At 57.1% G+C, this 27,648-nt stretch overlaps 1 protein-coding gene across 4 annotated transcripts in view; it reads left to right on the forward strand.

Annotated features, from left to right (window-relative positions):
* Nucleotides 1-27,286, forward strand: part of KCNQ4 (potassium voltage-gated channel subfamily Q member 4) — a 55,093-nt gene extending 27,807 nt beyond the window's left edge. The window contains exons 2-14 of one of the 4 annotated variants that reach the window (XM_067725690.1): nucleotides 2,931-3,021; nucleotides 3,679-3,805; nucleotides 4,014-4,189; nucleotides 4,832-4,957; nucleotides 5,359-5,469; nucleotides 5,661-5,756; nucleotides 8,752-8,840; nucleotides 10,583-10,744; nucleotides 17,527-17,747; nucleotides 19,461-19,560; nucleotides 21,755-21,886; nucleotides 24,400-24,529; nucleotides 25,106-27,286. In XM_067725690.1, the coding sequence (XP_067581791.1) occupies nucleotides 2,931-3,021; nucleotides 3,679-3,805; nucleotides 4,014-4,189; nucleotides 4,832-4,957; nucleotides 5,359-5,469; nucleotides 5,661-5,756; nucleotides 8,752-8,840; nucleotides 10,583-10,744; nucleotides 17,527-17,747; nucleotides 19,461-19,560; nucleotides 21,755-21,886; nucleotides 24,400-24,529; nucleotides 25,106-25,318 (1,774 nt within the window). In that variant the 3' untranslated portion in view covers nucleotides 25,319-27,286. Of the gene's footprint in view, nucleotides 1-2,930; nucleotides 3,022-3,678; nucleotides 3,806-4,013; nucleotides 4,190-4,831; nucleotides 4,958-5,358; nucleotides 5,470-5,660; nucleotides 5,757-8,751; nucleotides 8,841-10,582; nucleotides 10,745-11,117; nucleotides 11,163-17,526; nucleotides 17,748-19,460; nucleotides 19,561-21,754; nucleotides 21,887-24,399; nucleotides 24,530-25,105 lie in introns of all 4 variants that reach the window. The other 3 variants (XM_067725692.1, XM_067725694.1, XM_067725691.1) reach the window with 3 other exon arrangements.
* Nucleotides 27,287-27,648: the final 362 nt, after the last annotated feature.

Genomic DNA, 27,648 nt, shown 5'->3' on the forward strand with positions numbered 1-27,648 from the left:
AGGCCCCTGGACAACCGAGAAGAGATGTTGAGCAGGCCGTTGACAGGTGAACTGGACTCGGGGAGAGGCTGCCACACCCTCACACCTGCTAAATGGCCAAGGCTGGGGGTGTCCCTGGTGGCACAGTGGTTAAGAATCCGCCTGCCAATGCAGGGGACATGGGTTCGATCCCTGGTCCGGGAAGATCCCACATGCCATGGAGCAACTAAACCCGTACGCCACAACTACTGAGCCCACGTGCCACAACTACTGAAGCCCATGTGCCTAGAGCCCGTGCTCCGCAACAAGAGAAGCCACTGCAATGAGAAGCCTGTGCACCGCAATGAAGAGTAGCCCCCGCTCACCGCAACTAGAGAAAGCCTGCACACAGCAACGAAGACCCAACGCAGCCAAAAATAAATAAATAAATAAACAAACAAATAAGTAAATAAATAAATTTATTTTTAAAAAGTGGCCAGGGCTCTTGTGGTAAAGGGGTGGGGACAGAATTTAAAGGTTTTTCCCCCCCGTTTGTATTTTTAAGGAAATGCATTTTAAAATTGATGTTAGTTTGTTATTACCCAAGCAGCACATGTTTATTCTTTAAAAGTACTAAGAAATGAGCTTCCCTGGTGGCGCAGTGGTTGAGAGTCTGCCTGCCGATGCAGGGGACACGGGTTCGTGCCCCGGTCCGGGAAGATCCCACGTGCCGTGGAGCGGCTGGGCCCGTGAGCCATGGCTGCTGAGCCTGCGCATCCGGAGCCTGTGCTCCGCAACGGGAGAGGCCACAACAGTGAGAGGCCCGCGTACCGAAAAAGAAAACAAAAAACTAAGAAATGAAGATAAGCAAAAAGCAAAACGAATGCCAAATCATTCTTAATTTTGCCACCCAGAGATCAGCCCTGCTGACTCTTGGTATGTGTACACAAAAAATCTATATTTTAAAAGTTGGAATCACATTGCTTTAAGGTTTCACAATCTGCTTTTTTCACGTAACCTATTGTGAAGTGGACATTTTAGAGATGTGCACCTATCGACATGGAAAGAATAGTGGTGAGAAAAAAAAAGTCTTGAAACACTCAGCAGGAAGCCCCAAACGTGACCCATTTGCCTGAGGTTCTGAGGTCAGCTGAGCAGTGGGATTAAAGGATTTCTGTCCAGGGCTGGGGTGAAGGCCCATCAGAATTTGGCTGCAGGCCTCCCATAGGAGGGGGCTGGATGGAATAACCTCAGGAGTACCCTCCCGCCCCTGAGCCCTGTGTCGGTGGTGGTCCCCATTCCCGGTGGATGCGGCACTGGCTTCACTGCGTTTGCTGTGGTTAATTATTGAACATGAGGAGCTGGTGTTCTCCCCAACCTCTCCCTGTGCCTTACGTCTTCGCTGACTCAGCTCCTGCCTGGAACTGGCACAGGAGGCCTCCTCTTCCTCACTCATTCAACCAAAACCTTTTACTGACATCTACCACCTACGTCCTCCCCCCCCCCCCCCGCCGCCCCGGGGCATGTGCTGGGCTGCAGCCCTATACCTGCCCTCCACGCAGGCTGGGAGCCCTGTCCAGGGAGGTGTAAGTGGGCCAGGGTGGAGCCACGCCCTTCCCATGTCCCACCCCATCCCCCCGTCAGCCCCCACTTTACGGATGCCGAGACTGGCTCAGAGAAGATAGGTGACTTTTCCAGGGTCACACACACAGCAGGGCCGGAATTTGAACCCGGGTCTCTGACTCGGAGCCCATGCCCCTGCCGCGATGAAATGTGAACACAAATAAAGCGCCATAGACAGTGACTGGGGAGGCGAGCACTGGGAGGGGCGTTCTGAGGGAACAGTGGGATGGGGGCATCCCAGCAGGAGCGCTGGGGCGAGGGGAGCGTGAACAGCATCTCATCAGGCTCCAGTGGTGAGTCGTTTCAGGCAGAATGCAGTGTCAGCAGTCCCAGGTGGGGACACTCTGGGAACACTTTGGAGAGGCTGTAGGTCTGTGTGTTTCTGGAGAAGCCCATGCCCTCTGGAGGTTCTTCCAGGAGCAACACCCCCATCAAAAGGAGGAGTGCTTCCGGGAGGCCAGCATCGTTCCCTTTTGCCGCATCTGCAGCCTGTGCCCCACATCCTGTCTTCCCTCACATATTCACATTCTCCCTGAGTCCAGCAGCTTCTCTCCTCACGCCCTTTCCCCTCTTCCCATCCACTGGGGAGTTGGAAACCCTGGCTCTAATCTCACCCCTGTCCTGGACATCCTGGGTGACCTTGGGTGAATCCCTTTCCTCCTCTGGGCCTCAGTTTCCTCATGTGTGCAATTAGGGTTGAGGGGAGTGTCAGATGAGTTGGATTATTTCTAACCATCTGGTTCTGAGCCACTCAGTAGCTTTCCACTGCCCTCCGGGAAGTTCCAGGGAAGTTCCAGGCCTCCATGGCATGGCTCCCTGCTGCCTGATTGCCCTCCCACACCCTCTCCCCCTCTGCATGTTCCCTCCCTATCTGTCTTCCCCAATCCCCTTTCCTTCCCTAGCTGTCTCAGTATTTAATTCCATAAGAACTCACGAAGGCAGAGGCAATTGTCCTCATTCTGCAGGTGAAACCATGCTTCTGCCATCTTGGAATTCATAGGGAAGGGGGGATTCCTGGGTCCCTCCCTCGGCCAGCCCAGACAGACCTACCACCCACAGCTCAGTGACCACCTCTGTGAGCGGCAGCTGCCTCAAGGGCAACTGAGAGGGCTGTAAGGTGTCTGTGAGCTCAGCAGCCTCCTGGAGCTCGGGGGCTTCTCCCTTTGGTGTCCAGCACCAAGCCACAGCTCCAGGGAACTCTGATTCTTAGTCTGCTTTCCAGATTATTCTTCCCAAATGAAGCTTCCCTCCTCCTCCTTCTCCTCTGACTCTGCAGCCCCCTGCCAGAGGCTCCTTGGCTGCCCTGTCCATCCAGCAGTCTAACCCTCTCCTTCATGCTGCTATTGCAGATTTTTGCTGGTCTTCAGCTGCCTGGTGCTGTCCGTGCTGTCCACTATTCCGGAGCATCAGGAAATTGCCAACGAGTGTCTCCTTATCTTGGTGAGTGCCGGAGTCTGGGTCTGAGGGAGGCTGTGTCGGGGTGGCACCTCTGGTCTGAGGGTGAAGGTGGAGTGAGGCTTCTCATACCATGGCTCAGAGAGTGGCTTGCTGTGCTGTGTTCTCTGACCTGGTGGCTGCCCCTCTCTGGGCTTCATCCCTTGCTTTATAGCAGGTGTTGGGAGAGCTCCTGCCTCTATGCCAGGGCTTATGATGGGCCCAGAGGAGAGCCACTCCTTCTCAGGATCAAAACTGCTAACACCACCCCTGATGTGATGGGGGTTTTCCCCCTAACGGGAAGCACCTTGGAGGGTCACAGTGACAGACAACCAACCACCCCTTATGTCACCTGGTCAGGGTTACAGAGGCTGGGATGGCTGGGAGGGGGAGGGTGGGATGAGGAGAAGAAAAACCCAGACAGCTCATGGGGACAGCAAGGGAGGATAAATTTGGGCTTTCAGTCTCTTTGGAAGACATGGAAGAAGCCACTTCCTTCTGGAATCCTCCTCAGGTCCATCCAGGTGTAAGAACCTCCAGGAGAGGTGGTCTGAGGAAATCCTAGTACCCCTAACCCAGGGACTCCGGGCTGGGTGGGTGCCGTGTGACCTAGACCCCGGTCCTGAAGAGTGGGGACCAGAACTCAGGCCCCTGGTCCCACAGGAATTCGTGATGATCGTGGTGTTTGGTCTGGAGTACATCATCCGCATCTGGTCCGCGGGATGCTGCTGCCGCTACCGAGGATGGCAGGGCCGTTTCCGCTTTGCCAGAAAACCCTTCTGTGTCATCGGTAATGGGCCTACCCAGCCCCGCCTGACTCTTGACTCCCAAGCCCCAGGGTTAACACCCTGACCCCAGGACCCTGGCTGCTGACACAGACTCAACAGACCTTCCCAATCGCCCCCTCGGCCCCAGGAACCCCCAACCTCGGGTCCAGGCACAGGGTAGGTTGGCTCCCCGGCGCTGGCCATGACCTCGCCCGCTCTCCGCCCCTGCAGACTTCATCGTGTTCGTGGCCTCGGTGGCCGTCATCGCCGCCGGCACGCAGGGCAACATCTTTGCCACGTCTGCGTTGCGCAGCATGCGCTTCCTGCAGATCCTGCGCATGGTGCGCATGGACCGCCGCGGCGGCACCTGGAAGCTGCTGGGCTCGGTGGTTCTCGCTCACAGCAAGGTGAGGCCGGGCGTGTCCGGGGGCGCGTCCGGGGCGGAGCTGGTGCGGCAGCTGGAGGGGCGGGGCCGAGCGGAGGCGGGGCCGTGGTAGGGGAGACCAGGGACCCAGCGCGGGCGAGGCCACAGGGGCTACCTCGGGGGGCGGGGCAAGGGCGGGGTCTGGAGGGGAGGTCAGGACCAGGCCAGGAGGCGGGGCCTGAAGGGCAGGGCTTGAGAGTCTCAATTGGAAGCTTCCGGGTTTGGGGGTCTACGCTTACAGGGAAGTGGGGAGCTGGAGCGGGGTCTGAGGGTGGGGCTGGGGTGGGACAGGATGTGGGGCGGGATGGAAGCCTGAAAGTGGGGCTTGGGGGGCGGTGCAAGATGGGCTTGTGGGCGGAGGTCTGAGCGTGGAACCTGGAGGGTCAAGGGCAGGGCCGGGGCGTGCTCTGAGGTTTTGTGAGGGCCTCGCTCTTCCTTGAAGGCGGGGCAGGGTCTCCTTGAAGGGAGTTGCTGAGAAAGAAAGGCAGGCAGAGCCACCTCCAGGGACTTCCGAGAGGTGGGTACTCTTATCCCCTTTCAGAACTCCTCCCATAGGCCATTCTGGGAGCCGTCCACCTCCCCACCTGTGCCAGCTGTATGGTCTCATCCCTTGCTGACCCCACAGGAGCTGATCACCGCCTGGTACATCGGGTTTCTGGTGCTCATCTTCGCCTCCTTCCTGGTCTATCTGGCTGAGAAGGACGCCAACTCCGACTTCTCCTCCTACGCCGACTCGCTCTGGTGGGGGACGGTGCGTGAGGGTCTGTGCAGGGCCGCCCTTCTCCCTGGGACCCTCCCCGGCCTGATCGTCGTGACCCCGACCTAGGGGCCTGTCCCTGTCCTCTCGACTAAGGCTGGGACCTTCGTGACCAGCCTCTGTGTTAGTCCTCCAGTGGACCAGCATGTGACCCCATCTAGTTCCCTACATCAAGCCCTTGTGACCTGTACCCCTCTCCTCCACCAGCACGGGGGAGGCGGAGAATCCACTTATGCCTCTAACCAGCCCCCGTGACAAGTCCTTGTGACCAGTCCCTGTGGGCAACCATGGAGGCCCCCTCCCTTGTGATCAGGCTCCCACCTGCCTGGGACCCAACAAGCTCCTGTGGGTGGCCCCCGTAACCAGCCCTGCAGGTAACCTGTTTGTGTTCCCAGATTACACTGACGACCATTGGCTATGGTGACAAGACACCACACACGTGGCTGGGCAGGGTCCTGGCTGCTGGCTTCGCCTTACTAGGCGTCTCCTTCTTTGCCTTGCCTGCCGTGAGTCCCCCTCCACTTAGGATGGCCCAGCCCTGGGCGGGGGCGTCCTGGGGACAGATCCTGCTTAAGCCCCGTCCAGCATTTGCATGAGTGGTGGTGGGCACCTCAGAAGGGCAGAGGTGGGGGCACCTTTGCTGCCTTTTGTTGTCCCCACCATCACCATATTCCGCGAACCATGCCTATCCTCCTAGGGCATCCTTGGCTCCGGCTTTGCCCTGAAGGTGCAGGAGCAGCACAGGCAGAAGCACTTTGAGAAGCGGAGGATGCCAGCAGCCAACCTCATCCAGGTACAGGACGCCCAGGAAGCCCCTGAACTGAATTGGTGTGTCAGCTCTGTATGATGACCCTCGTGTCCCAGCTTCACAACTATGACTCCACTTTGAAGCTCAGAGAGATGTGACTTTTCTGGGGTCACATGCCAAGTCAGGGACAGAGCTAGGACGCTGGCTCAGATTGTCAGAAATTTCTCCCTGCACCACATGCCCAGTTCAGGGCTAGCCAGAGCTGTCCCACTGACCCACTGCAACCCCAACTCTACATGGCTTGAAGTGGAGTGGAGACTGGACAAGAGGCCCTAGGTCCCTAGTGGAAACCCAGTCCTGCCACCCATCAGCTGTGCAGTCATCAGTAAGCCTGTTCTACCCCCGACACCTTAATTCACCCTGCAAGCGCTCCCACAAGTGAATGTTGTAGCTACAAACCGAGAGAAACACGTTGAAAGAAAGAAATGGTTCTCTGAAGAGCATTTTACAGGGGACCTGGCCTGATCTGACCTTAAAGGGGAACTCAGGGATGACTACACTGGGAAACTGACACTTGAGCAGAGAGCTGGAGGATGGGTAGGAGTTAACTAGGTGAAGAGGTGAAGGGGGAAGCCTTCGAGGTAAGGGAACAGCGTGTGCAACGGTCCGTGGTGAAAGGGAGCAGGGTGTGTTTGATGAACAGGAAGGAAGCTAGTTGAGACGGGAACAGAAAGCTCAAGTGGAAGGGTTTGGATAAGTGGGCGAGGCCTAGACCTGAGGGCCAGAGAGAGGAATTTAACAGTTTCCTAAGAACAATGAGGATCCATTAACAGGTACGGGGCAGGAGGAAGGGGTGACATGATCAGATATGTGTTCTGAAAGGTGGGGAGTGGATTGGAGGGTGACCTGGGTGTGTGGAGGGAGCAGATAAGAGGCTCTGGGAACAGTCTGGGTGAGTCCAAGGCGGGTGACTTGGACTAGGGTAGCAACAGATGAGATGGAAGGAAATAGGCAGATGCTGCGTATTTAGGAGGTGAAATTGGTGACGTCAGGAGTGAGGGAGAGGGAGATGGCAGGGTGACTGGCTTGCCTGACTGGATGGTGGATGACCCTCCTCACTGGAGGGGGACCAGACTTGGGGGCATGAAGAGTGTGAGTTTGGCTGGGGCACGCAGAGTCTGAGGGGCCTCTGAGCCCCCGAGGGGGGATGTTGAGGAGATCACTGATGTACTGGTGTGCAGCCGAGGTGAGGAATGTGCTGGGCCTTGTGTGCAGATGGTAATGAAGTGCTTGCCCAGTGGGGAGAGGACAGAAGGAGAAGAGAAGATGGTCCAGAGCTGGGCTTTAAGGAACCTCAGCACTTCGTGGCTGGGTGGTCAGAGTTGAGCCAGCCAAGGAGGCAGAGGAGGAACAGCCAGACGGGTGGGAAAAAAGCAGGAGTGTGTGGGCTCAGTTTCCCCCACTGTCTGAGGCATTCCGACGGGGCACGGGCTGAGGCAAGACTCTGATTTTTTTGTGACTCCATGACTCAGCCTTGTGCAAGAGGAACCTCGGCGAGAAATAGTTCAGGGCACCTATGCATAGCCTGCTTCGGCCTGCTCCCCAGCTGGCCATGCTCTGACCCCCCAGCCCAGGTCTGACTCAAGGCCCCCGTATCTTTCCTCCCCAGGGTGGAACCCCCCCTCCCATCTCTATCTCCAGCCACCAGCCCAACCTTTCCTTCTTAGCATCCCTTGGGGCACAATGGCTGCTGTTCCCTGGGAGCTGGCCTTCCGAGGGGCATTGTAGGGGCAGGCGGCTGGCACTGGCCGGGCCGAGAGACAGCTGGTATTGTGGTGCCCATAATTAATGAGACAGCTCTGGCAGCTGCTCCCCAGCCCAAGCCAGGGGCCTAGGCAAGCAGGAAGTAAAAATATTCCTGTCTTGGGAGGGTGCCTGGCCAGTGAGGTCAGCAGTGGGCCATTCCTTAAGGACAAGAGGCACCCAAAGAAGGGTCCAGTTCTGCTTCCTCCTGCCCAGCACCTCCCAAGCCTTCTTGCCCTCACTGATTACCCCACTCACAGTCCCTACCTGGCTCTTCTCTTTACCTGGGGGGAGAGGGACTGTCCTTCCTCTTGTCTGATCGTCATCCCTCCTGCCGCAGAGGAAACCCTGCAACTTCATGGGTGCTGAGGGGTTGGTAGGTGATGCTGTTTCCTCCCCTCGTCAATCCCATGGGCAGTGACAGGCAGCTGGGAAGGAGGGGGTGGGGTTATTATTAGTAACAATGGCTTATTCAGTCAGTGTTCATTCCCCAGACACTTGCAGTGCACCCATCAGGTGCCAGAGGATACAGTGCTGACCAAGACACAGCTTACAGTCTAAGGAGAGAGAAAGACGTTAATCAAATACACAATGAATAGATATTTATCAGCTGTGGTAACAGGATAACAGGAGTGTTTAAAGGGGGAACTTGGTCACTTTGTTATAAAGCAGAAACTGGAACTTGGTCACTTTGTTATAAAGCAGAAACTAACACACCATCGTGAAGCAATTATACTCCAATAAAGATGTTTAAAAAAAGGGGGGGAACTAGGTATTAAGTGCCTGCTATGTGCCATGCACTGCGCTTGGCATTTAATATACATTTGCCCATTTAGTCCTCACAACACTCTGTTAGGTAAGTAGTATTATGTCCGTTTCACAGATGAGGAACCTGAGGCTCTGCACATTTACTTAATTTGCCCACATGAGTAGGTGGCAAAGCTGGGATTGGAAACCCACTTCTACCTGATGACAAAACCGCAGCTCTTAACTCCCACGCTCCAAGGCCTCTGGCTCTGATGCTGACTGTGCGTCACCTTGGGGCAGTCTTTTCTCTCCAGGCCTCCTTCTAGCCCTGCTGGTGGCTATGGAGTTGGAACTGGCCTCTGGCTCTGAGTACCCTTCAACTGGCCTGAAGACTGGGTTCTTTTGGGGGCAGAGGGTTGGTGGGGGGCTGAGAGGCCTCTCTGATGCCTTGTCCCCCACCACCTCCTTCCCGTTTCTTCCACACCACCAGGCTGCATGGCGCCTGTACTCCACCGACACGAGCCGGGCCTACCTGACAGCCACTTGGTACTACTATGACAGCATCCTCCCGTCCTTCAAGTAGGTCCTACTGCAGGGGGAAGGGGAGGTGGGTGGCTGGTAGTAATGCCCCTTGGGGACAAATGGCTGGGACTCAACCCTGGTGGGGGGGCAAAGGGGTGACAGCTCCCATGGGAGCATCTGGGGCTGGCCCTGTAGATCCTATGTCACCCAGAGCCTGGAACGTCCTCTCTCCCACTCTGCTATGCCAGGGAATGTGGTGACGCTGGACACAGGGCATGGGGTGGAACCCTGCCCTGCTGGCTGACCCCTGGGTCCTGGGGTGTTAGCAGGCCACATGCTCACCCAGAGTTGTTGCCACTCAGGGCAGTGGCCCAGGCAGCTCACTCCCCGCGGTCTGAGTTGGGGGCAGTGTTAGCGCTCGCCAGCCTGGCGTATTGCAGCTGGGTAGAGCACCAGCTCTACCATGTTGGGTACAAGCACCCACCCCAGCACCCCCATGCGTAACTGATTTTACTGTCCCAGGCAGCAGCCTTAGGGCCCAGAAGTGGGTTCGCCCCACTGGCCCAGGCTGGGGTAAGACTGCACGGGGGTGGCTCCACACAGGGGATCATTAATAGCATCACCAAGGTTCGTGTGGCCAGGTGCCTGGCCAGGCCCTGAGGCAGGAATGAAGACCTTGGAGAGCGGCTCAGTCCCGTGGGCAGGCGGGCAGTGAGCAAGGCGGGGCCAGGCTGCTGCGCTCAGCGTTTCTGCCGGTGCCTTTTTTGCCTCATTAGTTCTCCAAGAGCAGCTGTTGCGTGATCCCACTCACCCCTACACCTGGCTGCCCCCATCCCCGCTCCCTCTCAGCCCCAGGGGCCTTCCAGGGGAGGAGCAGGAGAGAAGGGGCTGGGAAGGAGGGGCTCCCAGAATCACACTGGTTCCCCCCATCTCTCCACCTGGCAGAGGCAAGCTCCCACCTTAGAGACAGGGATGCCGGTTAGATTAGAAGGAGTCATCCTTTCTAGAAGCAGTCCTAAGGACTCAAGGCCAGGCCTTGGGGAGTGGGGCAGGGGCTGGTTTGTTAGAAATATGATGTGTGCGATGGGGAGGAAAGATTTGGGAAGGTGGTCTTGGGTCCTCTGGAAAGAGGAACAGAGCTTGGTTTGGAAATTCTGGGTCCACTGATCCTCCTTTTCCCTGGACCTTGGTTTCCTCATCCATACAATAGACAGAGAGGACAAAGAGAGGAGATATCCTTCTCGGGTTATAGAAACAAGAAAGTTTGTTATAGAAACAAGAAAGCCTGAGAGTTAAGAAGAAGCTGAGCCCTCAATCTGGTCTCCAAGAGCCCAGTGGCAAGAGTGAGTGCTGCAGGAGGAGGAAGCTGGGCTGCACTATCAAGTCGCCCTCCTCAGCCTCAGTTTCCCCCTAAAATCCAGTCGGATCTGGAGGGCGAGGATTTCAGGGCTGCTGCTGGCCTCCGGGTGGGCACAGCTCCACGTCCAGGAGCTCGGCTTGCTGAGCAGAGAGTGAGGTGGATTTGAGCTCCCACCTGCCCCCTTGGGAGGGCGCCCTCGAGTGGCGCCCACCCTGCACTGTCATACTTGGCACCCTTGAGGGTTTCCCAGGAGCTGAGTATAGAGAGAGAGGGGGGAAGGCTAGTCTCCCACCCCCACCCCTGCCCACGCGGGCCTGGGGTGTTTGCCGAGCACCTCCAGAGAGGCAGGGCGTGGCAAGATCTGTCAGGAGCTCAGTGCCCTTGGGTGAGGGGGCGGTGCCAGGGCCCTGCCTGCTGCTGACGGTGCCCTGTCCTGCAGAGAGCTGGCCCTCTTGTTTGAGCACGTGCAACGGGCCCGCAACGGGGGCCTACGGCCCCTGGAGGTGCGGCGGGCGCCAGTACCCGACGGAGCGCCCTCCCGTTACCCGCCCGTTGCCACCTGCCACCGGCCGGGCAGCACCTACTTCTGCCCTGGGGAAAGGTAGGGGCCCCCCGGGGCTGCCACCTCCTCTTGCTTCTCCTCCTCCTCTTCCATTCTTTGTCTCGTCCTCTCTCAGACCTGCCTCCAGCCACTATGTGGGTGTCTGGGCCTGTGCTGGGGACTCCCAGGCCTTGTCATGAGGCCTGGACCAGTTGTCATCAGAGGGTCAGACAGGTACAGAACGAGGGTCTCTCTGGAGAGGCCAGAGTGGACTCATCGTTTTGTCACCTTGGGTTCCAAGGGTCTGAGTGGGGGAGATGTCCACACCATCCTTTCCCATCACCTCCTCCATTCATTCCATTGTCCTCTTTCTTTCTCTGTTTCCACGTCCCCCTCACTCTTCCATCCCTGCACTCCCATCCCTCCCGGGAAGCTGGAGAGAGGAGGAGGCCGCTGGCCACAGGTGCTTACAGCTCAGGTAATCGTGGACACCATACTGGGGTGTGAGGGCAGGAACCCCCCCCTCCCCCAGCATGTTCCTCTAGAAGGGGCTTGACGCTGAACTCGCCTCTCGGGAACGAGATGCCACCTGGAAAGAGAGCTCTGTGACTAAGAACTGCTGTAGGGCCTATGTAAACTCAACCAATGACTAATGCTCTTGTCGTGTGCAAGCCTTGTCCACAGCTTTGCTAATCCCAGAGGGTCCTCCTGGGATTCTCCCACAATGTCTTTCTTCCTTACAGAGGGACATTTTGCTGTCCCAACAGTCTCTTTCCCCTTGACCTGCCTCTCCTGGAGCTTTTGCATCTTGAAAGAAGAACAAAGAAAGAACAATGCTTACCCTCACGTAAATGTTCATAAATAGTGGAATTTCAGGCATATTTGGGTAAGGGAGGCCCACTAACTCACAATATGGGAAAGCAGCTTCTCCCGTAGAGGTGTAGTTTTGAGGTCAAGGATTCAATCCCCCCGCCACCACAGTCACCCCGTTGCCTACCCATCTCTTTGTTTTGTCTCATCTTTACATATCATCCCTGAATCAGCCAGGTGGACATCTGGTCCTTGAGCCTCAGGTGTGATTCTGAGTCCCAGGCCCAGAACAAGGGAGGGGAGAAGAGGTGAGCCACTCGGGGATCGGAAGGTGGAGGTGCCCTGAAAGCCTCCGCCGCCTGGTGCTGCGTGTCCTTGAGAAAGTCATCAAGCTACTCTGAGCCTCTGGGTTCTGGGCAGAAAATCAGCAGTTTTTAGGCTGATCAGGGGCTCTGGGTTTCTGGGCTAAAAGGGCCTGGGGAACAGGGAGGAGGGGGTTCTGGTGCAGAGGATGCTGGGAGCAGAATTCCTTTTCCGGTCTCAGTGAGGGCACTTCTGGCCAGGGGCTGAACAGGAAGTGGGTAGAGAGGGAGAGCCCCTCCAGGTCTCTGGGAGGAAGGGAAGCGTGATTGGCCAGGGTAGGCTGGGAGTTCACTGGAAGAGGGTCCACGGTGCAGCCCCACTTGTATCCTTTGTCACTATCTGAATGTCCTACAGTGTTATCCCCACACCCACCCAACCACAGCTGACAGGTAGAAACTCAGAAGTTTTGGCATTTGAGCACCACGGCCCACGGCCTGCGCCAGGGCTCTCTGTAGCTTCAGTTCGCTCTCGTCTCACTCTGCCTGAGTAGGAAGACACTGAAAATGGAGATTATCCTGGACTCCAGTACTGGTACCACCCCCCGCAGCTGCCCTGGGTCTCTGGCCCCCCGAGGCCTAGGAACAGATGACTGCCGAGAGCTCGGCCATCACTAACTTCCGGCCTGTGTCTGTCCGCCCTGCAGTGTCTGTGTGGCTGGGGCTTATGGTGCTGGTGCTGGAGTGTCCCTTCTTCCCAGGGACGCCAGGGGCTGAGCTGGGATTTCTAGGAGATCAGGCACCAGCCTCAGGCCAAATGGCCATATCCTTAATCTTGGCTCTCTGGGCCCTGTGGGGTGGGTGCCCAAGACAGGACCCCCTTCCCCAACACACACACACCCCTGGTTGGCCACACCTTTGGTGGTGCTTGTGGGTGGATCCAGGCTGAGTACGTTCCCAGGGCTACACGGAGCAGGACTTCCTGAGGGGTGGCATTGCAGGGCCAGCACCTCTCTCTATGGGTTTTGTGATGAGGTGCTAAGACAGTGGTTCTCAAAGCATGGTCCACTGACTCCCTGCGTCTGCATCCCATGGGACATTTGTTCAAAATGCAGAGATACTGGACCTCTCCCCAAGCCCACGGAATGAGCATCTCTGGAAAAGAGGCACAGAATTCTGCATATTTAACGTGCTCCCCATGAGATCCTTATGCAAAGCTGGAGAACCTCTGCATTCTGGGCACGTGGGCTGGAGGATGATTTGAGCTGGGGGGTCCTTCTCTCCCACCAGCCACGGGAGGCCAGCCCCATCCTGGCAGCTCCCCATGCTGTGCCCACCTGCCTCCTTCCCACTAACCTCTGTTTGTGTCTTGTTCTCAACTTTCCAGCCAGATGTTTAGTAATAAACGGAGTTTCTTTCGGATCCACGCCAGCTGGAGACCGAGGTACCCCCTCGCCTTCTCCTGTTGCCGTTCCTCCTTGCCCCACCCAGTTCTGGGGCTGGAGAGGCGGACAGGATGGGCCAGAGACAAGGTGCATGTGCCTGCCGCCTGCCATCTGCCTTGGGGCCCTGATGAGCCCCTCGCCTTCCTGGGGATGCCTCTGCCAGGTCTGGTGCCCAGTCTTCCAGGGCCTGGTGCCCAGCCTGCCAGGTCTGGTGCCCAGTCTGCCAGGAGGGACACGTACAGGAGCCTTGGGATGAGTTCTGGCTCTGCCGCTGACCCCCCTGCGTGATCTTGGCCGAATTGCTTCCCTTCTCTGGACCTCAGTTTCCCATCTGTGGAATGGGCAGATTGCGCTAGAGGCTCTCTGAGGGTCCTTCCCACTCTGACCTTTGCCGGACCTTTAGCTTCCTGGCTCCCCGCTGGCCACCTAGATCCTAGCAGACGCCTGAAGGAGCTGGGATTGGCACCTCCTTCGCTAACTCCAGAGCCCAGTTCTTTAGCTGCCTCATTTAGCCCCTACATCCCTGGGTACCTGCCCTGTGCCAGGCCCTGCACTAGGAACACAATGACGAACAAAGCATCGTGCCTAGAGAGTTGCAAAGAGTAACTGCTCTTCGGTGTGATGAGCACAACGGAAGGCAGAAGCAGGGGGCCTGTGGAGCTTGGGTCAGGCGTTTCACCGGAGAAGGCCCCCAAAGGAGTGGGTGTGAGGGAGGGCCTTCCAGGCCAAGGAAGCGACGCGCACCAAGGGGAGGGGGTGAGAGAGAGCGCGGCTTTGGCAAAGAACAGGCAGCCCAGCGTGGAGGTCGGGAGCCGAGGCTGGGTCACGAAGAAGCCAAGGGCCCCGTGTGAGCTTTGTACCGTTGGCCCTGCCTGGCAGCTTGGGCTTACAGAGTCCTGGGTTTCCCAAAGTGCATCAGGAGCCTTGTGGATCAGGGGACCCATGAGGAGGAGATGGGTGACGGAGCTCCTGGCTGCTCTACCAAGAAGCAGTGTTTCTTAGAAACATGGGTCCTGGATCTGAGCCTGGCTAGGGGACCTCGGGCATAAGCCCTCTGTGTCTCCATTTCCTCCCATGTAAAATGCGGACGATCGTAGGGTCTGCTTCCGTTCAGACTGTGCCTGGCTCAGAGGAAGTGCTATATAAATGTCGGCCTCATGCAGTTTGGTATGTTATGATGTGAACTTGGAAACCATGGCTGTAGGACAGGGGCACATGCTGGAGGATAAAACCAAGGAGTCTCTGGGTCAGATCTGCCCCTTTGCAAGATTCCTTGGGATGTGTGGGTGTGGTGGGCAGGAAGGGCGAGGCCAGCCATGTGCTGTTTCCCAATCCTGAAGAGAGGGGCTGTATGCAGCACCAGTAGGGGTAGGCTGCCTCCCGCCACGCCTCCACCGCTGAGCTTGGCCTTCGGCAGGCAGATGGAGTCCTTAAAGAAATCCCTGTGGGAGTGAGCACAGGGGTTGGGTCCAGCAGAGCAGTCAGAGGGCAGCCAGTGCCCCGAGCTTACCCTCTCGCACGGGGAAGCCCCAGTCAAGCCCACACATCTATCCCCCAGACACCAACAGACGCTGCAATCAGTTTCTCACTGGCGCCATTGATGTCTTGGGTCAGAAAATTCTTTATTGTTGGGGGCTGTCACATGCATTGTTCAGCATGTTTAGCTGCGTTCCTGGCCTCTACCTGGATGCTAGGAGCACCCCCCAGAGTGACGACAAAAAATGTCTCCAGCCAAATGTCCCCTGGTGAGCAAAACAGCCCCCACCTGAGCATCACTGCCCGACACCCTATCCTGGCGGCTTGCCCCAGGGAAAGAACATAGTCTCTGCGGTCACAGAAAACTGGGTTCCAGGCCTTGTTCCATCCAGAGGAGCTCTATGACCTGGAAGCCGAGTCACCCCCTTCCATATCTGTAAAATAGGGGAGGTAACACTGGAGCCCGCCACCTGAAGTGGCTGAGAGCTGAAAAGGCTCAGGCAGTCAGAGTGGACCTTGTGTGTTCTGAGGAGCCAGGGAGGGAAGGAGCTCTTTCGATGTCCACTGTGTGCCAGGTTTCTTTCCATTTTCTTTGAGCTTTTAGGCTTCAAAGAGGCTGACATGAGCCGTTTTCTGGGCGCTGCCCAAGGAGCTGGAATCCAGGGCCGCCCCTGGGAAAACAGTGCCTTGTTACCTTGAAGAGGAGTCCAGGGTCTCTGGCTGGCTGGAAGGTTACAGAACCCCACAAACCACGCCGGAAGCTCCTTCAACCATCACAGATCAGAGCTGGAGAGGGACCTTTCAAGACCTCTAGGGCAAGCCCCCACCCCCTTCCTTTATCCGTCCTGCTGAGTGCAAACTCAGTCTTGCACACTTCTCGTGACAGGGAGCTCACCCCCTTCCCCCAGAACACCATTGGAGTGATGTGCCGGTCACAGAGGTCCAGAGTTCTGGGCCCTTGGCTGAGTGTCAGGGCCTTCTCCGCCCCCCTCTCTTCCTCTGCCCCTTGGAAGAGTGGAGGACAGAAGGAGGGGCTGCACGGACGGGGTGGGGGGGTGCTTGCCAGCATGAAGAGAGCCTGAAGTAACAGCTCGGCGGAGGAAAGTTTGGGAGAGCCAACCTCAAACTTTGGTTGGAATCTTTGGGATGTGCTGAGGGGGTCCTGGGCCAGCAAACAGCATGCTGGATTGCAGGGGCCGCCCTGTCCTCATATTGTCAGGGCTCGCATCCTTGACCTGTAACCTCTCCCCTCCGGGCAGAGGTTCCTACCCCTAAGGATGGCCCTACATCCCAGTTGCCTTCCTGAAGGCACCTGCTGAAGGTGCCCCTGGTTTCGAAGTCTCCCGCACCTCAGCACCTCGGCTCTATACTCTGTCCCCCATGCCCTGGGCATGGAGGACCATAGCTCCCACTCTGCCCTGAAACCAGAGTCTGTCCTCTCCTCAACCCTGGATCTGAAAGTCCCAGAGACCAGGTGACACAGTGTCCTCCCCCAGCCCCGGGCCCATCTCAGAATTCCTCCCAGACTGGCTGGTGCTCTCCTGAGCCAGGGCCCTGGACGTCTGGGGTGGAAGGGCCCCAGACGTGTCTGAAGGGGGCCCTTCAAGTGGCAAGCCACAGCAGGGAGGCAGTGGTGACACCACAGGCCATGGGATGGGGATGTTTGCATAGGTCCTATTCAGACAGCGACAACGTGGTCCTTGAACCTCTTGGACACAGAGTTACTCTACCAGGTATTGGTTAAGCAGGGCCTGTCGCGGGGAACCTGAGGCCTCCCCTCACCTGTCTTCCTCCAAGATTTGGGGCATGGGTGAGGAGTTCGGGTGTGGGTCTGAGTACACACACAGATACACACGTATGTTCACACGTACACGGAGATGTAGATGCTGTTGAACTGCAGACTCAGGAGGCTGGGGGGGTCACATAAGCAGGACGTCAGTCTGGGTGGGCAGGGCTCAGGCAGGGGAGACCACAGAAGAACAGGTTTTAGACCTTCACTGGGAGGAGGGGCACCAGGCATGGCCTGGGCATACTTGTGGGCCCATGCTGGGCCAAGAGCCCCAGCAGGCCAGTGCACTGCACACCTCCAGGGGCACCATTCTCACTGAAGTCTGAGTGATGGAGACTTTGGAATTTTGCAGTGCACTGCCTGTACAACTGTACCATGTCCTAAAGCCCTGACCTGACCAGTGTGGGGTCAGATAGCTCCAGCGGTGGGCAAAGGAGGAAAATATAAATTGACACGTGTATACACATGCCGACGTAGGTATACACACTGGCACCTGTGTGCATGCAAGCACACACCCTACACATGCACATGCCCTCAACTCCACGCAGCCCGCCCCTGTGTACAGGGAGGAGCTGGGGGCCTAACTCAGTGTGCATGGCCAGGTGAGCTTCTCCATCCCTCAGCAGCCTGTCTGTCCCCAGAGGGGTCACCACCTCCACCCACCCACCTGCCTGGGCCAGGCCCAGCTCCCCAGTCCCCCTGTCTGTCTCTGACTCCCTTCTTGGGTTTCTGTCACTCTTTCCACTCTGACATCTGTCTCCTGTGCACCCCTTATCTGTCTGGGCAACAAGGGGTGGGAGGTCGGAGTGGGGAGGGGAGCTGTTCAGACTGACCCTGGATCAGCTTCTCATAGGAGTCAGGGCCTCCCTCACCACACCCTTGTCCCATCCCAGGAAGTCTCCCCTTGGTGGAGAATCAGCCCCAGTACCTGCCCCCAAGCCCTAAGTCAGCAGTGTCCCCACTCGCACTGGCCCCCAGCTCCGGCTAACTTGGCTCTCTCCCCCACCCGACCTGCTGTGCCAGCAGGCGGATGGGTATCAAAGACCGCATCCGCATGGGCAGCTCCCAGCGACGGACAGGCCCCTCCAAGCAGCACCTAGCACCTCCACCGATGCCCACTTCCCCGAGCAGTGAGCAGGAGGGGGAGGCCAGCAGCCCCACCAAGGTGCAGAAGAGCTGGAGCTTCAACGACCGCACCCGCTTCCGGGCCTCCCTGAGACTCAAACCCCGTGCCTCCGCTGAGGGTGAGCCCCTGCGGGTCTGGGGCCAGGACCTGCTGAGGGTGGCAGGGCGGACACAGAGTCTGGGCTGGGGGTGGGAATAACTTGGTTCTAGCCCCAGCTTTGCAGCAGGTTGACTATCTTTGGGCACCAGTCTTCTGGTCTGTAAAATGGGCATCATAATACCTGCTTTGCTGATGCTCCAGACAGTTTGAGAATCAGAGGAGAATGTAGAGGTGGCATTTGGTAGTGGTTAGGAGCACAGACTTTAGAGCCAGGCTGCCTGGGTTTGAATCCTGGCTTTGTCACTTATGTTGGGCAGGTAACCTAATCTCCCTGGGCCTCATTTTCCACATCTATAAAATGGGGACAAGAAGCATATCTACTTCATAGGATTGTTGTGAGGATTAAATGAGATTATCCACAGTAGGTGAGCAGAAGAGTTCTGGAATATAGTAAGTGCCCAACAAAAGCTAGAAGTATTACAAACATGCTCTGGAAGGAGCAGGAAGCCATCCTTGCTGAACTGAGCCCTGACTGTTGGGGGGTGGATTATCTCGTTTACTTCTCTCAACAACCCTGGGAAGTAGGGTCTGTCTCTATCCCCATTTTATGGATGTGGAGACTGAGCTCTCTCAGCTAGTGAGTGGTAGAGCTGGTATCCCCAGCCACGTCTGTCCAGCTCCATGGCCCACACTCCCCACCCTGGCCCTCTTTGCCAGCCCAGCCTGGGGATATGAGGCTGTGAACCTGGTTAGAGAGGTCACTTTTTTGAGTTCGAGCTCTGCTCCTGACTTGCACTGTGACCTAGGTAGGATACTGCCCCTTTCTGTGCCTCGGTGTCTTCTTCTGGAAAACAGGAGGGTTGGACCAAGTCCCCTGGAAGACTTCTCCCAGCTTTGACCTGCTTCAGGGCCCTGGGTGGGAAAAGGAGTTGGGGGGGTAGACAAGGATGGAGGTTGGGGACGGGAACCTCGGAGGGAGGGGACCCAGCCATGCTGCCTCTGTCCGTGCTGTATCAGCCCCCAGCATGCTGCTGGCTGACCACTCAGACAGCCCTTTCCTGGAAAGTTACAGAACCCCAAAAACCAGTCTTTGGGAGGTGCTGGAAGTCTGGGCATGGCTGGTGCCCGGGGCCTCCTCTTCCCTGCCAAGAAGCTGCCTGGCCTCCTGCCCCTCCTGCCCCTGTGAGGCCAGGATAGCATTACCTGTCTGTGCAGCGCAGGGCACCAGCCTCGGAGAAGCTGTTTCTCTCGTGGGGGCGGGAGGGAGAATGACTTGGTTCAGAGGCTGCGTCAGGAGCAGAGCTGGGGGGTGGGACCCAGTCCCTTGATTCGCTCCTGGCTGAAGGATGAGGCTGTGTGCGCAGTTATGTGCAGAGGCCTCAAGCCCCTTGTCTTTGGCGCTCACTGGCCTGCGTGGTGGGACGGGTGGGACTTCCTCTAGGGCTGTGTGCAGTTTACCCCGGGCCAGACCAGATGTGCCCTAAAGCAGCTCCTGCGTGCCAGCCACCAGGCAGATGTTTACACGGGGCAGACGGGCATGCAGCAAACCGAGGTTTTCACTCTGGGCAGGACAGCCAGGGGGGCAGGAACCTGGTCTGCTCTGTGCCCCCAGGAAGGTTCTGGGCCCTTCCTGAGGCTCTGTCTCCCTCTCCGTACCTCTAAGGGTGGTGGTAGGGGTTGGGAATGGCCCCTTCTGCTGCCACCACCTGTCCCCCTGCCCCGGACTTTTCAGAGGGCCCCTCAGAGGAAGTGGCAGAGGAGAAGAGCTACCAGTGTGAACTCACAGTGGACGATGTCATGCCTGCCGTGAAGACGGTCATCCGCTCTGTCAGGTAAGACTGAGGCTGGAGGTGGGCCACCCACTGCTGCTCCCCGTCTGGGGCCCGCCCTCATGGCCAGGCCTGGCCTAGCATCCAGCACGCCAGCTGCCGCCTGCCTGGTCCCCTCAGTGGAAGGCGGGTGGGGTAGAGAGACAGCATATGGCTCCCAGCAGGGTTTTTGCAGACTCATCGTGTCTGGAGGGCTGGCCGGGTGGGGCGGTGGGCACCGCTGCCCATCATGGTCCCTCTGCTCACACCTGCGGTGTCCTCTCTGCTTCTCTCCCCTTCCTCTCTCTTACTTTATGTCAGGCTCTCTTCTCTTTATTTCTCTCTCCCTAGCTGGTATCGGCATCTGCCTGTTTCTCCCTGGGTCTCTGTCTTACAGGCAGTTTTGCTCCATCTCTGTGTCTCAGTCTCATCCTCCTCTTGCCTCTGTGACTCAGACTTACTGTCTCTCCTTGGGTGTCTTGAACTCTGCCTGTCTGTCTTCCCCAGGACTTCCTCCAGAGCAGTATTTTTCAAACCACAGGTCACAACAGTTTGAAATCAACTTAGTGAAATCAATTTAGTGGGCCATGGTCAACATTAAAAAAAAAAGAATAGAAAGTATCAGAGTGCATCCCTCATAGTAAGAATAAAAATGTTGATGAAACTTCTGTTTCAGTTGTGTGTGTGCGTGTGTGTGTGTGTGTGTGTGTGTGCGTGTGTGTGCGTATACTAGCTTCTGTAAACTGTATTTCTTATGGTGGGTCTTGGTCAAAAAGTTTGAAGGCCCCTGCCCTACTGGCTTTACTGGCTGTCTCCCTCAACAATTCAGGGGGGGCAGAGTCTCCTGAGCCCTTTAGCCATCCAGCCAGGGATCTGGCCCCACGCTCCTTGGAATGGAGTTCTGGCCTAGTCTCTGTCTCCACACTGCCGCTCCAGCTTCACCCCTAGGCCTTCTAGACTTACCCCCTCTCCTCCCTGCCTCATGCACCTGCCTAACCCTTTTAAATCAGAGTCAGCTGGGCACCCTCCTCCCAGAGAGTCTGAGGCCTCTCCCCACCCGCTTTTTACACATCCTGTCTCTCCCCTCCAAGTGCCCAGCTCCTGGAACACAACGCCCGAGCTGCCCCCTGGCTCAGGTCAGCTCTCCTTGACGCCTCACACGCAGCATGCCCCAATCCTGTTCCTCCTCCCATGTCCCCATGTCAGGCAGTGCCACCGCCATCCACCCGGTGCCCAAGCCATGGGAGTCATGCTGGACTCAGACTCAGAAGCCTTTCGGTCCTCTCTCCTGCACTGCTCAGGGCTGTCCTGTGTCTCCACCCCACTGCCCTCTCCCAGCTCTTCCCCTGCAGTGGGTCTTCCCACCCGGGACTCTGCCCGTCCGGGGCATCCTCCACACAGGCCTGCAGAGGATGGTTATGCTGAAGCAGAGGAAGCCACACGGCCGTCCCCACTGCCCCGACCTCCCAGGGCCCAGTCGCTGCCGGGGATTCAGAGCTCTTCAGAGTACCCCCCTCAGCCCCACCACACATACACACACCTCCCCTGCCTCCCAGGGATTAACCCTTTTCCTTCACATCCTGTTCCAGCTACTCTGAACTGACTCTCACTCACACATCTCCTTGCCTGTCTGTGTCCAGAAAGCCTCCCTTCATTCCCCACCTCTTGCCCTGGGACTGCAAAGTATCACGCTTAAGACTTGTCCCCTGACCTCCCCACCCAAGCTCTCCCTGCTCATGGTCCCCAGTCTTCTTTCTCCATTCCTTGACATGACCCTTGTCACCCCATAATTGTCTGTGTCCTCTCCGTCTCCCACCCCAGACCAGTGTTCCTGAGGCCAGGGATTGGATCTGATGCCCTTTTGGGTGCCCGGGGTCCAGCACAGCAGTGCTAACAGGCATATGCAAAAATGTCTTTCCCTAAACTGTCATCAGCAACAGTGTTCACAGATGCCTACCTTGTGTTCCACCCAGCAGAGAGAAACCAGGCCCAGTCCCTGCCCTCCCAGCTGACTGAAGATACAGGCACATTAAAGAATACCAAACAAACTTAGGGGGCCGGGGCAGGAGCACGGCGGGTATGTAGGCAGGCTGGACACCCAGCAGTGGCTGTTTGCGGTGGCCCAAGCAGGAGCTGCCCTCGTGCTGGACAAAGTAGCAAAGGACGGAGTGGGGGCTGGAAAAGAATCCCTGTCCTCTGAGACCCCCTCCCCCGACAGGATCCTGAAGTTCCTGGTAGCCAAAAGGAAATTCAAGGAGACGCTACGACCATACGACGTGAAGGACGTCATCGAGCAGTACTCAGCAGGGCACCTGGACATGCTGGGCCGGATCAAGAGTCTGCAGGGCCGGTGGGTGAGCCGGCCTCCGAAGGGGGAGGGGGGCAGGGCGGCCGCGGCACCAACCCCCGCACGAGGTCCGCTGGAGCCTCTCTGCCGGCTCCCGAACGGAGCCCCGAGCGCCCCCTAGGGCCCTCTGCGGGAGCTGGAGTTTCTGGCTTGCAGCGCTCTGCAGCCAGAGCCCGCACCTGTTCTTGAACCTGAAGAAACGCCAAGCCGCAGGTCCTCCCTGCGAACCTACTGACCTGCTTGCCTCGGGAACGTCTTTAGATGACTGTTTTCTCGTCCTGAAGTAACAAGCTTAAGATAATCAGTGACTTCCCATTTCCTAAGGGAATAGGCAAATTGTCCTCAACGCTGCTCACCTCTTGCCTCTGGAATCCTCCAGCACCTCTCCTCTCCACCCAGCGTATAGGTAGATTCTCACGTCAAGACCCTAATCACCTACAACTCGCCCTTTTCCTCTTGTGGCTTGCATTCTCACTGCCCATTCATTTGTTCTCTCGAGAAATAGTTACTGGGTATTTATTTGTTACTTACCAGACAGTGGGGATACGGTAGAAAGCAAATGGCCCCTCCCTCATGGAGCTTTCATGCCAGTTGAAGGAGAACAGATGATAGTAAGTGAAACTAGAATATGTCAGATGATGATAAAGGCTAAGGAGAAAAATAAGGGTTAGGGTGTTGGGATTTGTGATTTTTAAATAGGCGAGAAGGTGACATTTGAGAAAAAAAAAATTGAAGGTGAGGCAAACAGTCCCATGGTTGTTGTTTAAATAGTTTCCAGAGGGAACAGCAGGTGCAAAGGGTTTGAGATGGGCAGGTGCCTGGGGTGATGATTTAGGAACAGCAAGCAGGCCAGTGTGCCTGTCCTGGCATGAGGGAAGCAGGAGATGAGGTTAGAAAGCTAATGGCACTTAGACTATATAAAGCCCTGTAGGCCACTGCAAAGATGTTGGCGTTCATCAGAGTAAGATGCAAGCATTGGAGGGCCTTGAGCAAAGGACTGATGAAATCTGAGGTATATTTTAAAAGGATCACCCTGGATGCTGTGTTGAGAATGGCCTATGAGGGGCTAGGATGGAAGCAGGGAGACCAGTGAGGGAGCTACTTCAGACATCCAGGCAAGAGATGCTGGGGACTTGGACCAGGTGGCAGCAGTTGAGGTGGGGAGAAATGGTCATATTCTCGATATATTTTGAAGGTAGAGCAGACAGGGTTTTTGGAAGGGGTGTAAGAGAAAAAAAGAGAGAGAGAGGGAGAGAATCAAGGATAAAGCTAAGGTTTTGGCTTGAGCAAGAGGAAAAAAGTTGCTGTTTATTGGCATGCGGGAGGTCAATGAGTGGAGCAAGTTTTTTTTTTTTTTTTTTGCGGTACACGGGCCTCTCACTGTTGTGTCCTCTCCCGTTGCGGAGCACAGGCTCCGGACGCGCAGACTCAACAGCCATGGCTCACGGGCCCAGCCGCTCCGCGGCATGTGGGATCTTCCCGGACCGGGGCATGAACCCGTTTCCCCTGCATCAGCAGGCGGACTCTCAACCACTGTGCCACCAGGGAAGCCCTAGTGGAGCAAGTTTTGCTCAGGAGAGTTGGGGCATGTTGGGTTTGTGATGTCCATCAGACATCTAAATGCAGTGTTGATCTGGCAGCGGAGTGTGGAGTTGGGAGGAGAGGTGTAGGCTGGAGATGCAGATTTGGTGTCAACAGTGTATAGAGGAATTGAAAATCTGGAACTGAAGACATCAGTTAGCGAGTGAGCATAAATAGAAATAAAGAAGTCCCAGGAATGAGCCTTGGGTCCTGCAATGTTTAGAGATTGTGGAGATAAAGGAGGAACCAGAAAAGGAGACTGAGAAGGAGCAGTGAGTGAGGTAGGAGCAGTGAGTGAGGTAGGAGGAGAACTGGGCGAGGCTGATGTTTGGGAGTCCAGATGAAGAACATGCAGGAAGAAGGGGTGATCAGATGTGCTGAGCACTGCTAATAGGTCAAGTATAATGAGAATCAAATTTAACAACGTGGAGGTCATTTGGGAACTTGACAACAGTAGTTTTGGTGAAATGGTGGGAATGAAAGCCTGATTGGGGAGGTTTTGGAGAGGAAGGGCGGAGAGAAACTGAAGATAGAGGGTAGAGAGAACGCTTTCAAGAATTTTGCTATATAGAGGAGTAGAAAAATAACGTGCATCCAGTTCCAGCCTTGTCCTCCTTATAACTCACATTCCCACTTTTGTCTCTCCCTCTACCCAGTCCACCGTTGCCTGCCTGTCCTCCCATCAGGCAGCTGTTTTACTTGTCATGCTTGCGTGTGGTGCCTTTGCTCTCCTGTTTGGAAAACCCTCAAAGCAGCGGCCGGGTACCTCCGTTTAACTCGGCCTCCATTTGGCAGATCAAACTGGCCCCGCCCTCAGATTGCCTGCTCCCACCTTGCAGGATGTCTCTCTCCCCTTTCAGCAGGCAAACTCAAATTCTTGTAGGAGAGAGTTGTGGCGAGTGCCTGGGCCCTTTGACAGTTCCCTTTCCCCACAGGGTGGACCAGATTGTCGGCCGGGGCCCCGGGGACCGGAAGTCCCGGGAGAAGGGCGACAAAGGGCCCTCCGACACGGAGGCGGTGGATGAAATCAGTATGATGGGACGCGTGGTCAAGGTGGAGAAGCAGGTGAGTGTCGGAGGGAGTTTCGCTGGTGTGGTGGAGCTAGTCGTCGACCGAGAAGCTCTGGAAGGCCCCCGGGTCAAGCCCAAAGGGAGGGTGCGTTTCTCAGAGCAGCCCAGAGCACCCGCGGGGCAGGCATCCCCTGCCCGACCGACCCCGCCCCACAGATAAGCCCCGCCTCCCAGGAGGCCCGCCCACTCCTGCTAAACGACCCCGATAAACCCACCCTCTCCAGCCAAGCCCCGCCCTAGGTTGCTAGCGTCTTAGATAAGCCCGTCGAAGTCCCACCTGCTTCATTTGACCCCCTCCTCACTTGTCTCTGTCGATCACCCGGACTATCCCAACCAATCACAACTAAATTTCGTTCGTGGGGGGGCGGGGCGGGGAATAAACCCCAGGTTCCCAGCTTCGTTCCGCCCTCCGGCCAAGCTCCGCCTTTCCTGTCGCACCCCCCTTCCGGAGGAGCCGCGTCTCCCAGACGTGACCCTCCCCGGGAAAGCCCCGCCTCCCAGCCGCGTCCCGCCCCCAAGTCCCGCCTCCAGTCCCGGCCAGGCCCCGCTTCCAGCCGCGCCCCGCCCCCAGGTGCAGTCCATCGAGCACAAGCTGGACCTGCTGTTGGGCTTCTACTCGCGCTGCCTGCGCTCTGGCACCTCGGCCAGCCTGGGCACCGTGCAAGTGCCGCTCTTCGACCCCGACATCACCTCCGACTACCATAGCCCTGTGGACCACGAGGACATCTCCGTCTCCGCACAGACTCTCAGCACCTCCCGCTCGGTCAGCACCAACATGGACTGAGGGGCTTCTCAGGGGCGGGGTAGCACACGGCCAGCCCCTCGGCCTGGCACTCGGACCCGCCCTCTGAGGCCTCCGGACTCCTCTCTTACTTGAACTCGCTCCCTCGTGGGGAGAGAGGCCACACGCAGTATTGAGCTGCCTGGGTGGGCGAGATACCCGATGTGGGTGCCAGCGACCCGCCCCACCTCAGGAGCGTGAGATGCCAGGCCGTACGGAGGGCAGCAGCGGCGGCTGTCCCGCGGCCTCTGGGACCCCCCAGTGCCCTGCCCGTTCCATCAAGGCCCGACACGGCCCGCCGGGCAGGGGCACTGCTCCGGGAGTGGGAGTGGGGCGCTGGGGCCCTGAGCCCTGAGTCAGCTTCCAGCTATGCAAGGTGAGGTCTTTGGCCTGCCCTTTGGACAGAGCAGGGAAGCCTTCCGGCCAAGTCCCCGCCCCACTTGGGGGTGGACCCACGGTGCCCATACAGGTACCCACAAGCACAGGACCCTGCCGCAAGGCAGGTGGGCACCATATATGCAAACTATGTTAAATATGCAACTTTGGGGACCCCCATGGGGTCCCTCTGCCCCTCCCCCACTGGGAGATGGGCCCCCAGCAGTAGCTGGTCTCAGGCTGCTTGGCTATGACCCCCATCCCTGTTCTTTGGCTTATCAACTGCTCACCTCCCAGCATGGGGCCTCTTTCTCCCTTGCCTCCCAAAGGGCAGTGTCTGGGCCTTTCTTCCCATTTGCAGGTGTCCCCTCCCAGGGGCTCCCTCTTCCTGCCAATGTTCACTACCCTCTGGCCCTAGACACATTTGACAACACAAGTTTCTGTGTTCTCCCCCCAACCTCCCATAGACAATGCTCCCACCATCACACAAACATGTCCCTACAGTTTCCCCAGACATGCAGGAAGTCTCTCACACTCGCGCTGACACACACAGTCACCCACACTTGGAGACTTGAGCACAGAGCCACTCAGCCTTTCCTGGGCCTCTGTAGCTGAGGCCAGTGGACTGGCCTTGCAGGGCAATGTCCACTCCTACCAACTACATCCAGGCAGGAGAGGGAGCTCTGACGTGACTCCAGGTCTCCAGAACTTTACCAGCTCCCCTTTCTCAAGAAGATCTACTCCGCACAGGTCCAGGAGCCCTAACTGCTGCCTCTGCCTGCCCCCGAGGGCCCTCCTTAGCGTCCCCACAGCACAACTCAGGCCTAGGCCTCTGGGGCCTGGACAGCACTGGAAAGACCACAGGCCCTTCCGCAGGGTGGTTATCAGGCCCACTTCCATCTAGGCTTGCCCTCTTCCTAGTTACTCTAACTCACTCCCAGAGAGAATTATAAGGCATCTAGTGAGTACCATTTGTCAGGCACCAACTGCATGTGGCGCTCACATGCACTGTTTCCCCTCCTTCCATACTCCACTTTTCACTTCAGTTGGCAGCCCCCATACCGCATAAGCCCCCATCCGCTCCAGGCCCCCAGCACCTCTTTGGTATCCCTACCCCTTTGTCCCTCTTCTGCAAAGCCAGTGCAGGTGGCAGGAGGGTGATGGGTAGTGGACCAATGGTGACCCTTTGTGGGGCACCAGGGAGTAAGGGGTTCAGGCCCAGCTGCCTGCATCTCATGACTGGGGACCTGCATGCACCAGCGCCAGGGCTGGGGTTGGATCTTGCTCAGCCCCATGGTGCCCAGCCTCTGCCCCCACGTGCCCTCTGCATGTGACCGTCATGCCCTGGATGGAGCCTATCCTGGCTCACCTCACCTGCACTGCACTGTCCCCAGAGAGCCACACCTCCGCCCCCTGAGAGACAGAGCTGTGGAGAGGGGCAGGAGAATGGGATTACCCTATGACCAAAGGAGACTTGGGAAGAAGCCCTTCCTGCTTCCACGATCAAGGTTCCCCACCAACCCGGTTCTCGGATATGCAAGTACCTCACTTTGTTAACTTATTAACTTATTGATTTCATTAAAGTTTTCAGCAGGAGGTGGTTGGTCTTGGTTGTTCAGTGCCTGTGGAGTGGGGCATCTGGTCTGGGGGTGGGGATGAGGAGATTTGGAAGGCAGCTATGCTCACCACTGTACCACCAACGCTGCACAGGAGGACGAGGAGATTTGGATTAGTCAGGACTCTTTTGGTTGTAAACAACAGAAATGAAACAAGATATGCCTTAAGTGGAAGGAAGGAAGGAAGGAAGGAAGGAAGGGGAGGGAGGGAGAAATTTATTGGCCCAGATAACTAAAAAGTCCAGGGGATAGATTTGGCTTCATGCACAGCTAGATCTAGGTGCTTAAATGTGTCAGGGATCTCTCTTCTGTCTCAGCTCTCCTCTTAGGCAGGCTGACCTC

This window comes from Pseudorca crassidens, chromosome 2 (genome assembly GCF_039906515.1).
Source record: "Pseudorca crassidens isolate mPseCra1 chromosome 2, mPseCra1.hap1, whole genome shotgun sequence".
NCBI classification, from domain to species: Eukaryota; Metazoa; Chordata; class Mammalia; order Artiodactyla; family Delphinidae; genus Pseudorca; species Pseudorca crassidens.